This window comes from Oryzias latipes, chromosome 19, assembly GCF_002234675.1.
Source record: "Oryzias latipes chromosome 19, ASM223467v1".
Classification (NCBI taxonomy): Eukaryota; Metazoa; Chordata; class Actinopteri; order Beloniformes; family Adrianichthyidae; genus Oryzias; species Oryzias latipes.
In genome coordinates, this window is record NC_019877.2 from 6,024,770 (window position 1) to 6,037,062 (window position 12,293).

Sequence of the window (12,293 nt, forward strand, 5' to 3'; positions counted from 1 at the left end):
CCACCATTGTTGTCAGAAAAAATCCCCAGGTTCAGTCGCAATGCATCTTAGGATATGGATAGCGTAGAAGGATACACCAGACCAATCCTTGAAATTGGGTGAAATTGGCCATATTTGTTGGTCGCATTTGAAGGAGTCATTGAATTTGGACGTGTGGCGGCGCTGTGACGTAAGCAGCCTACAAATACAGCCCATGAAGAACGCAGACCTCCAATTTGGACGCGGTCATAATCTCTATATATCAGTGATGTACATTTACAGAACGATAAAGTAATGCAAAATTAAAACATATAGCAAAATATTTGAAGAAATCAATTTTTTTTAAGTGTGCACAACTTTCCTATGAGCATGCGTTTCTTTTCTTACCCCATAGTCTTCTTTCATATTTGCGCTCAAAATAGCATTTTCCCCACGGTAAATATGTAACATGAAGCAAGGCTGCACATATTGCTGATGTTTACCAGAGCATCTATTTCATCTTTATTATCATAGATTTCTATTTAAGTGAACTTTATTAAGCAGTAAGCAGTCCATTATGTCATGCAGTATGATGCATGAGCCTGTTTACTCTCTGGGCATGCCTTATTTCTAACAGATGCCACTACTGGTTCCACTGCTACATAATAATGGTTTTAATCACAGCTTCAGCATCCCAGAAAGTTATCACTTTTGCTTTATTATGATATCTTGCTGTGCTGTTTAGTTAACTGTTCATTTTTTGGCTTTCCTGTTAGATTCAGCTTTTAAGCATTGATGCCTTTATTGCAGACACATTAGAGCATTAACAAGCAATTACTAACAATTAAAAAAAACAAGATATGAAGCAAATACATTAGCTGCAACTGGAACAACTGGAGCTTAAGAACAAAACAAAAAAAAGCTTAATTTTTGAATCTTCTCAGTTTTAATGCATGAATTGTTCTTTAGATTGTATTTAACTTTGGGCCAGACAACAAGTGCTGACTCATCTGTAAAGATCAGAGAAAACAGATGGCACTTTTTAAATGAAATGCTGTCATTTACACATTTGATAAACACCCACAGTAAATGAATGACAGTGTGCGCGCCATGGCTGACAGAGGGACAGAGACACTCAATCACACCTTGTGATTTTTTTTGTTCCCAAATGTATCAGTTCAAATGTCAAAAACTTTACCATAGTCTAACATGATGCACATTACGGGATGGTTAAATTGCATATAGTTTAGTTGTTGACTTTAACTAAATAAAATAAAATAAAAATAGGTATCATAAACTTTCAGCTAAGTCTTTTTGCTCTTGATATGTGGGATGTGGGAGGGGTTGAGTCACTGACTATTATCATTTGAAGGACAGCAGACACCAAAATTGGGGTGATGTTTGCGATTTGCAGATAAGAAAAGATCAGGCTGACAAACTTTGAAAATTTATCACACAACCAACTTGTAATTGTCTTAACATTTCGATGGCCAAAATACAAAACCTCCTATTGGCAATTTGTTTATTTATCTTTACATTAGACGGTGAGAACAAGGATAATCCCACAAGAAAATCCTGCCCTTTTTATGACAAAGGTCACAAGACAAAAACCTTCTATCAGCATTGACTGGAATATCTGAAACACATTTTTCTTGTTTCTTGAAATAGTTTTGTTTTTTTTCAGATAGGAGGTTTTGTATTTTACCCATCGATATGTGAATATTCGACTGTGGAATGTCCACGACCCTCAATGTCCATTCCAGATCAACTATAAGTTGCTTTATTAGTTTATTATTTTAGTCGCCAGTGACACCTAAGTAACACATGTTCTTTGACATACCGTTAAGTCTTCATCGCGATCAATGTAACTGTGGCCTTTGCGCCAATTTGTGGTGCAAAAGCCACTCTTCTCCAGGGACAGAATGGGCTGATATACATTTTTCGCATAAAAGTGTTGCAAATCAACACAAAGCTGCATTTCTTCGCTTTACAATCCACTGGAATTATACTAATTGGGGTCACAGTTGGAAAGTAACAGTAATCAAAAGAATGCCAACACTGGAACAAAAGCTGGAGCGTTACAGGGTTAAAAACCACTTTGAAACCTTATTATCCATAACAAAAACAAACAATACTGTACTTTTAATAGATCCTCAGTCTTTTGTTATAAATGTTTGTTTACATGGACATGATCTTCATAACCTTCAGTTAAAGCTGTGCAAAAATTTAGAACTGTAACACTTAGTGTTTACTTTACTACTTTGACCCCGGAGAACAAACCTACATTTTTTTGTTTCTAAGGAAATTCATGAATGAAACAAGTTAATTACTTGCAGTAAATTGTGTATAATAACACAAGCAAAGCAGAGATTTAATGGTGAGCATACAGAATGCTCTTTTTTATTCTGTTTGCATAGTTTCATTGTCATAGAAGATTTTGAAACATGACGTTTCTGTTTTCTTTCCTTTTTTCCTTTCTTTGCATATATTTTCCTCCAAAGGAGACACAGTGAAAAGCTCCAGGCTCATTTCTCCAGCAGCCGCAGTCTGAGAGACTGCAGCGTCAACGCCTCCGGCCTCATGTCCAAATCCACCCCAAGGTTTCAGTACAGCCTTCATCTACAGAACGTAAGTCTAAAGCTGCCACTGATTTAGATTTCCAGACACGTCCTAATCTTCCTCATCAACACTTTATGTTTCGAGCAAGAGATCTATGACATGGCTTGACGCTCTCTCTTTTGCCTCTAGCATTCTGTTTCTAATCATCTGACATGGGTTGGTAGGTGATAGGCAAAAATCGTGAGGCATAAATTAGCTGAACGATATGCAGGAAAAATACCGCTTGTCATGTTTCTAGTGGCAGATTTCTGTGACAATCTGCCAGTTGGAATATTACATTTGTGCTGGTGTTGAGGTTTGTAATTCTACTGTGCAAGAACAGGAAGTTTTTAAAAATGTGTGCGCTGGATTTAGTGATTTTTTTTCGGGTTTGACAGAGATGAAAGGAAGAAATCCAACTTTCAATATAAAGCACTGTTTGTACATAACCTATGATTAATATAAATAAAATAAAATAAATGATTTGGATAGTAAAAGAAAATTCAAACTTAAAAAGTAAAAGCTAAAACAAAAGACTTTTTCGCACACACGAAAACAAAAAATCACACATAATGCTAACACCACAATTTTATATTATTTTTAATATGTTAAGGCAAAATGAAATAAATGTTTAGACATTTATTTAGAGATCTTTGGAAAACAATCTTTTCCCTCATCCCAGGTCTCACCCAGTATGTCCTACTGAGAGTGATGCCCCACCCCTGCTGACACATACTTCCTTTTGATTGGTCGATCTGTAATGGGATCCTATGGTGGCTTTCATTTAATAGCTCAGAAAAGGCAGGGAAAAACACATACATAAACACTTAATGCAGTCCATTCTTCTGCATTTGCAGATAAAATACACTCACTAGTGCTGTCACAATAATGTAAGTTTTTGTCTTGTTTTCTGCAAGCTAATGCAAATGTAGAAAACAAAGCTGACTCGTCTCTCACACTGAAAGTCTATACCAGGGATGTCAAACTCCTGCAGTTTTTCCAGAAACCCTGCTTCATCTACTGCTGATTACCTGGATCAGGTGTGTTTTTAGCCAATAAGGAGCTTCAATGACAAGTTGGTAGGAAAACATGTAGACCTGAAATTGGACACCAACATGTTTCATGCAGAACTGTGTTGCAAATATAACATTTATGGATTTACCAGTGCTTTTAGCACTCCTGGCCAAATATGATACAGATTTGGGTCATTAAATCCAGTTCTATGGCGCCCTGTATGATGTACCATGAAGACAGAAAATGTTCTTTTAAGAAAAAGAAAATGTTTTTAAGGAATTGATCCCCTTCCTGCTGTATATCCCTAATTCCCAATATTTAGGAACATTTAATTTAGCATCACCTTGAAATAAAAAGCACAACCGGAGTGTTTTCTTGTTTTTTTCTTTTATTATTGAAATAGAATTCAGGCATTAAGGGGTCAATATTTTGTTAGTATTTTTCCTAAATATTTTGATCATTCCGAAAATTTGTAGATTTACACTTTTTAAGCAAAACACAGAAGACACACTTACAAGTTTCACCGAATGAAAAATGAGATGCCCAAACTTTCAGTGTGAAGTTCTGCCCCTCTTAAAGGGGAGTGGCTTATCACAGGTTTAACTCTTCAGACATTTTTGGGACCGTAAGACCTTTTGAAACTAATGAACACATTTAAAATATTTTTTAAAAAAATCCGGGAGTGGGGTTGCAGAAACAATTTAGGCTCAGAAAATCAGATTTCTGAAAGAGTGAGTTTTGCTTAAAACACAAAAAAAAAAAACATTGTAGCATTTTTTTATTTTTTTTTGGACAGTAATAAAACCCAATAAACTATTTATGAAGCTATGTTGTACTACCAAATAGTCACAAAACCAAAACAGTCCGGAGAGAAACAGGATGAACTTATTTCTTTAAAAAATATATATATGAAAAAGAGAAACACAAATCAAACTCCTGCTGGCAAGAAAAATGGCAGGGTGCCAACCAAAAAAATGAAATAAATAAAACGTGGCCTAGTATGAATCACAGGCCACCGCTGCCTGCAGAGGTAAGCTCTGCAGAGCTGCGCTGACCCGTGAGGCACGTGGAGGCTGTAGATGGCACAGATGCAGCTCAAGTCTCCACAGAGAGGTAATTATACTCGAATATACAGTTGCAAAGATCTCATCAAATAAGTGCAATCGCTCATCATGACGCATTAACTCTCTGCTGAATGTGGCCCCCTTTTTTTAAATTCATTTTTACATATCTGACTTGTAATTATCCAGCTATTCACCTTTTAGTTGAATAATTACAATTTTGATATAACATGTCTCTTTATTCTGATATCTTTCTTATTTGGAATTCATCATTCAAGCTCGGCCTTGTTCTGTCTTTTTCTGTTTACTCTTTTGCGGGGTTCTTAATAATTGAACAGTGTCTAGTGTCACCCACTGAAAAACAAACACACCTCCAGCTAACCCCACCCACGGAACTGCAGCTGGCACTATTTAAAAGCCTTTTTTTTTCTGCACACGTCAAATAAAATCCCAGTTTGGAGCAACTGACAGCTGAGAAGAGGTGTGCATGTGAAGTGTTTTTTTTTTTTTTAGGTAAATAAGGAAATATATTTAACTTTCTAATGATCCACAAGATCTCAGCTTGTAGAAACTTTAAACCCCAAGCAGTCCCATGCCTGTCAGAGTGCGATGTGGTTCAGTCAGATGAGGCCCTGTGGCAAAATAGCGAGCTATTACATTAACACCAGGGCGGTAAGATTGTAGTGACAGAAAAGTGCTGGTGCTCCGCATGACGTGAAGCCTTGTTTCCAAGCACAAAGGTTTCATCGCTTAATCCAGAAAAGAGGTCAGGAGGGAGTAGAGGAGAACAATGAAAGACAACATAAATGTCTTTAAAATCTTCCTGTGTGTGTTTTTTTAAAGACCCACTGATGACAATTGTGGGAGTATTTTTTGTGTGTTTTTAGCCTGTTCTAGTGGCCTTTTTCACATGATGGAGAACACAAAGAAAACTAAGCTCAAGGTCCAAATCTTATCATCTTTTGATCAATTTTCAAATCATTCCCGGTGTTCTTTTAATTATGATTATGCAGCTGTTAACCAAAATAAAAATAAAAAACTGAATTTAACCATTTCTAGGACATAAGTAGGACAGAAGTTCCTTAGAAAACACCTCTAAGTTGTGGGTGGGACTGTTAACACAAAGAAACCTTGAACTCATTTCCCATCATCTCTTTGTTTGCACTCTCTCCCAATAGCTCACAGCCCCTCACTAGTCCAAGCTAACATTAGCAGTGCAACAAAAGTGCATGTGGAATGTTGGAGCTATCCTGCCATACAGGTTGAAGCCAGATGCCAATTGGGACGATGAAAACCAAGACGTCTATGGATCTAGTCGGCTACAAGTGGATGCATCGGAATAGACCAGAATAGACCAGAGCAGAGAGCTTATGGCCCGCTCATTGTTGTTTCTTCATCATAACTCCAATTTTTTTTAATGGTATTTATTCAACGGCTACTGTTTCACCGTGATATTTAAATACAGAGATACTCAGAAAAGATAATCTTAACTTTTAACCCATGTTTATAGATGCAGGTCCATCTTCCTTTTCCTTGTCTGAGCTGGCAAAACTGTACATCTGGATATTTTATATATTGCTTGCCTTTTTTGTCGCACCTGTATTGTAAGCTTGGGGTTGTGAGGGGCTGTAAGCTAGCAGGAGAGAACGTCAACAAAGGGATGATAGGAAATGAGGACAGGCTCACTCTGGGCCAATAGTCCCGCAAACAACTCAGAGGCGAATTTTGTGCAGTAACTATGTCGACACAGGTTTTTTTGATTGTGGCTAAAAACAACATAATCATAATTAGAAGACCACCGGCAACGCTTTAACAGTAGATCAAAATATGATTGGAGTGGGTCTTTAAGGGGGGATGTGGATGATCACTGCCCGTGAGTACCAACAGTGGGAAGCTGAGCTGGAGAGACTAAAGAAAGATTAACAAGAGAAACCCATTTTTCCACAAATTTGACACAGCGACCCCAGACCACTGCTCCTCGCCTCCCACTCCCTGAGCTCAGAACCATCCAGAGAGAGAGAGCACGGTCTGTGGGTGGTGCCGAGCTCCTCTGTTTTTCTTTTTTTAAGTTGCACTCACAAAATGAGAGTTTTTCTGCAAGGAAGAAGAGAGGGATGTGATTGCAGAACAGCTCAAAATGTTTTTGGTGCATCAGAGCACAATGGTGTTTTTGTGTTCTTGGAGATGGGGGGGATGAGGCCAGTGAGCTAGAAACAAAAGGTTGGTTCTGCTGAGGCAGGTGCAGAGGGAAGGATAAAGCTCAGGTCCATTTTGGGCTTTGTCTGCCGTTCCAACTCCATGATAAAATGATGCACTGTCCCATTTTTCTTTCACGGCCCCAAAAATATCTCAGCAAATGTTTTTTGGCAAAGTCGTTTTCCCTCAAGGCACATTGCATAAGAACCCAAAGGCTTGTACAGTGGAATACATTTACATGACTTGATGTAATAATTGATGCAGACATGCTCAAAGCCTGAGAGGTTGCCCTGTTGTCACCTAGAAGGGATGGTATGACCCGCCGTTTTTCAGGGGTCATTTCATTCCAGCTCGCTGAACCCTTCAGCTTTACTACATGGATTTGCTGTAAGGACGGCGTTCAACTTTGAAAGGATAAAGCCACATCACAAAGCTCTAATATCAGTTTCACTCCAGGGGCAGAATGTCACAGTTATTCAGAGAATTCCACTGAAACTCGTCCCGCTTATTGTTAAGGCAGCATGACTAATACCTAGTTCCAGCTTAAAGTTTTATGAGATGACAAATGAGCTTCTACAGACATGAAGAACCTGCCATTTTCAACCACTAGGTTCTCAGATGTTTGTTTTTTGCCGTCAAATATTGTTCAAAAATCTTTTTTTTTTTCATAAAGTTCAGCAGATTTGAAGATCTTAAATCCTGCGATGGCTCTGAAAATGTTTATTTTGTTTTTTCGTTTAATCTCTTTTTATCCAATAATGTATCTCCATTTCTATTACTCCTAAAATTCAATCAAAAATTTACCAAAGTTTGCAAACACCTAGTACCCGGTCAAACGGAATTTGGGGCAAAAATAATAACCCCCGCCCTCAAACAATTGCTGACATCACAGCAGTCAAAACAATAAAAAAAATAACTGGGCTAAAACCTCTCAACAGGGCTCAAAAAACTGTTCAAAATCCACTAACATAAGCTAGGATAACCACAGGACATATGGCTTGGCGTCCCTTTTGTTATAAAATGGGAAATTCTCACAGTTTCCCACAATATGTGAAATGAAAACTTTGGTTCAAGGTAACTTCATAATTGTTTCCCCACATACTACCAGCTTAAGTCTACAACTGCAACTAAGGCTTTTCTTGACCTCTGACCTTGGGAAGAGGCCGCCATTTTGAATTAAAAATATATATATTTTTGGTACCAGCTACAATTTTAAACTCCTCCCACTGATTTCAATCTGTCGCCTCCTAAGTTCTTGAGTATCATTGGGAATTAGTGTGGAGAGCTCACAAAAGTAGCGTTATCCTTTTGACTGCACATTTTTTTACCAGAATTATGAAAATTGAATGCATGAATCCATGCATGGAAGCGTACATCATACACAAACAACTTTCTGAACTATTAACGGTTTTATAATGTTCATTCCTCACAAAAACAACCCCAAAGCGGTATTTTGATCCATTCCTGCACATCTAAGCATTCCTCTAAAAACCCGGGTCCTCACATTGTGATGTACATAAGAACCGCCCCTTCCAGGAGGAGTCTGCACCGCCCACTTTTTCTGTGGAACAAGCACCAATCTGCTGAAATGCATTCATTTTCTATGCACATATGTTTGTTTTCGTGGGCAAAATGCAGTCAGAGATCCAGTGGCCTTACATCCAGGTGGGAAAGTAAGCTGCGAAAATAATTCATATTTCATAAAAAATGTGTTGTTTAGGGTGCCGAATAGCATGATTTAGGTCCTTTAATGCTATTTAGTCAATCGATTTTAAATTTAGCAGAATTGGCCACTCTGTAACAGTTTTTACATTTATTAATATACCAAAAGATTGACAGTCTTAAGATGAAAAAAAACAGAAAATACCTTTTTAATATAGCCATTTATCATAGCTAACAGATGGTAGCTAGCATTAAATTAAAAGGAAAAGGGTTCGCTTGGGATTTAAAACTAAGGAAATGGAAATCACCCAACAGCAAATGTTTAGTTGCAAATTATCTTAAGGCTTCAGCAGATGTTCAGAAAACATAAGAACCCAGAAAAATATGAAAGAGCAAAGATGGAATATGAAAGAACTATTAAACTGTTCTAATGGTCCAGAAAAAATTACTTAAGGATTTGAAAAATGCAACAATTTCAACTTTTAATTTATTTGTTAATTCCCTATAAAAATAAATATGCTTCAGCTGTAACCTTTATTCATTTGTAAAAATCTTGTGTTTTAAAGAAAAAGAAAGCTCTTAAACACATGTTGAACAGGAAATGATTGGGTGGTTTAAAAAAAACAGAAAGGTTTCACATCAGCTGGAAGCTGAATAAGTATTAACAATCTGTGCAGGACTCTTGAGAAAAGGAGAGCTTATTTCTCTGCAGGATCTTCCCTGCTGAAGGATGAGTAAAATAAAATGACTTTTCTAGCCGCAGCTTAAGGAGTGGGCATAATGTGCAAATACTTGATTGAAAAAAGGTAAGAGCCCCAGTATAGAGCCTGGGGTTTAAATAAAACACCAGCACAGTAAAAAAAATTGCATCAAAGAGTTTTTGAGTTGCAGAATTTTGAGCGTAAAGTATAAAACACTGTTTTCTGTCAACTTTGTTTTTTTTCCACCTAAGGAGTGTCATTGTTAGGAACACCAGATTGAACTGGTGAATGGCGATCTGAGAGTGATAAATGTAAGAAAAAGGTGGAAAATTATATTTTATGTGGTTTAATTGAACTGAAAATGAGTTTTTAAGTATTTATTGCATTTTGAAATAAGCCAAATGTGGCATTAAATTATTAGATATAATGAGACATTCATTTTAATTAAAGGTAAAAGTTGTAATTTTATGTACTTCCCAATCCCAATTATTGAGCAATGATGCTGCAAACACAAAAATGTATATGATAATATTAGATATATGATTTTTTTAAAGGTGTGAATTAGTATTTTATTACATAATTTATTGATACTGCAAATTTATTTATGTTTAATTTGAGTCCTTGAAACTCACTCTTAACTGGTTTGTTTTATAAACATGTTTATTGTCTTTTAAAAAACATGTTTTTTTAAAAATCCTGACTTAAATCGAATAAACTCTGAATTTAGATGTTATGTCTGAATGTTATTTTTTTCCTCACATGCATAATCATAAATATAGACTTTTGTGGTACTTTTGTTTCTTCTTCCATACACCAACATTGCTTTTTCCATTTTTTTCTTTATCAATAGTGACTTATAAAAAGCAGGATGTGGAAGAAAAAGTAAAGAAAGGCTGTGGCATGCAGCTCTGCCATTGTCTGCCACCAGCAATTTACGTTATCCCCTGACACAGATATCATCCCACAGGAAGGTTTGCTGTGACTCTTTTTCCTCAGAAAGCGAGGCGTTCTCCGCCCGTAGGGTATATGAGAGGGAGGCCTGAGTCCCACTCTTTTATTTTTTATTTTTTTATCCTGCACAACTAAGAGCAGCAGTAACAGCTCCCACTGGGAGTCAGCAGTGTAAGGGAGAAAGAGGGATGACAGCCCCGAACCAGCTCTAAGTCACATGCAGCAGCTTTAATGGCGTGCAATCAGACCGAGTGAAAGGGCAACTGGGAGAGAAGTGCGGCTGGAATAACAGAATTATCTTTTACAGAGAGGTTCTTGAGGCGTCTGTGGCCCCTGTGCCACAGCTCCGACTGTGGCCCCGTGTAAGATAAAGGTTTTAATTTTGATAAGAATAAAGGAAAAGAAGAAGAGGGGAAATTCTTCAGTGAGCCATTAATATAATCTTCTGTTGGATTAATTCTTGAGTGTAACAGGAGTGCTGTTGAGGCCAACGTTGAGCTTATTCACAGAGTGCCCCCCTCCTAATCTGTAGTTTAAAATGTAAAATGTAATTAAAGACACTCTGCTGGAGTGAGGACGGATAAACGGGCCAAGAGAACATCCTCAACCTGACTGAGGGGTCCTAAACCCGCCGCAATTATCAACATCATGCATAAAGCTCTTACTGTCTTTGCTGTGTTGACATTCCAAATATGTTTTGTCACTTACACTTGGCCCTGTTTCCCCCTCGTCTCCGCAGGGCTGCAGTCCTCATGGATCATCTGTTATGGTCGGCAATGTGACACCAAGCACTTCGGCGGCAACCCCACCGATTCTCAGCAAAGCGCTCTCTAAAGGGAAACGCTTCAGGTGAAAACTATTTTCTCAGATCTATCTCAGCCAACATCAAGATATATAAAAGGCAGTCAAGTGAGAAATCCACGGCATCATAAAACACGAGCCCCCGAATAATAAATAAAAAAAAGAAAAGCACCTTTAAAGAATGTTATAAATGGAAGCGTCTGTGTTTGTGTATTTCTCACTAAAGTCGGCGCTGTTCACCGGTTTAGCTAGTTTATAAAAAGCAAAACTGTGATATTAAGTGGCACCACGATCAGGTTTGGAAGTTGTTGCTCACACGTGGGACACAAAGAAGACACACATCCTCAGAGAAGAAGTGCATTTCCATTCATGGAGTTACAAATTCGGAATTTCCCAGGCCGTCCTTTCAGCAGCGGAGCATTCAAGCAAATTAACAGCGCTTTTTGCTATGACTGATCTCAAAGGCAGCAGTGTTTTTGTGATCACAGCAGTCAGATTCACAAGCTGCTACTTTTCTAATCCACAGAGATGCAAGGGATTGTGGGTGTGCAGCATGCTCTGATGGCCCTGCCTGCAACGCTCAAGGAGACGCTTTGTCTGCTTTAATAATAGGGGTGCTGTGCTGCTTTAACAGTCACTGGTGAAACTCTGATGCTACGTTCACACCGGAAAAGCGTGTTCAAGTGACCACTTCCAATGAAAAGTCTATGTAAGCGCATTACATTGGACAAGCAGGGAGCGGCAGGGAGGGGGAATCTTCTTTTTATTTTTTTGTTTACTAGCGCTTGTCCGCCACCTACAATATGTAGAGGCTTGGTGCGAAATGTTGAAGTGATGCGAATCCCGCAAATCTTGCTTCAGACCTTGTACAGCTCTGTTCCGATGTATGTACGACTTGGTGTTGTATAATTCCGGCCGAGCAGAAAGAGCGCAATTAGTAATTTTTCCTTTGTTCACAACGGCTGGCACTTCCATGTTTTGAAAAGGTTGCGTCCTACACATCACTACTGATTCCCTGATAGGTCACAGTTGAGCATTGTTGCATTTTAGCAGCCAGGGAGTTCAACTGGTTGAACTTCTAGAGCGTGGTCAATGAATTCCCGTTTTGTACGTAGGAGCTGCGAACAGACTTGTGAATGCAAGAGGTTTTGACGCGGAAACCCGAAATTCGGGGTAACGCACGTTTTCATGGAATATTCATTGAAAGTTGTCACTTGAATGGAAGGTGATGCGGTCGATGTGTATGTACCTTTAGGGTTCCGTGTTCAAAACGCTTGTATTCACATGTTGCTACGCAGGTTTTTACGACAGTTTTCCGGCTCCACGTACAAAGCACGCAGCCATTGAACAT

General features: G+C 38.3%; 1 protein-coding gene across 3 annotated transcripts in view; it reads left to right on the top strand.

Annotated features, from left to right (window-relative positions):
- Window positions 1–12,293, top strand: part of LOC101163116 (pro-neuregulin-3, membrane-bound isoform) — a 255,441-nt gene that overhangs the window by 223,482 nt on the left and 19,666 nt on the right. For all 3 annotated transcript variants that reach the window (XM_011487979.3, XM_011487980.3, XM_020712193.2), the window contains 2 exons: window positions 2,460–2,586; window positions 10,881–10,990. In XM_011487979.3, coding sequence (XP_011486281.1) covers window positions 2,460–2,586; window positions 10,881–10,990 — 237 coding nt within the window. The remainder of the gene's footprint in view (window positions 1–2,459; window positions 2,587–10,880; window positions 10,991–12,293) is intronic.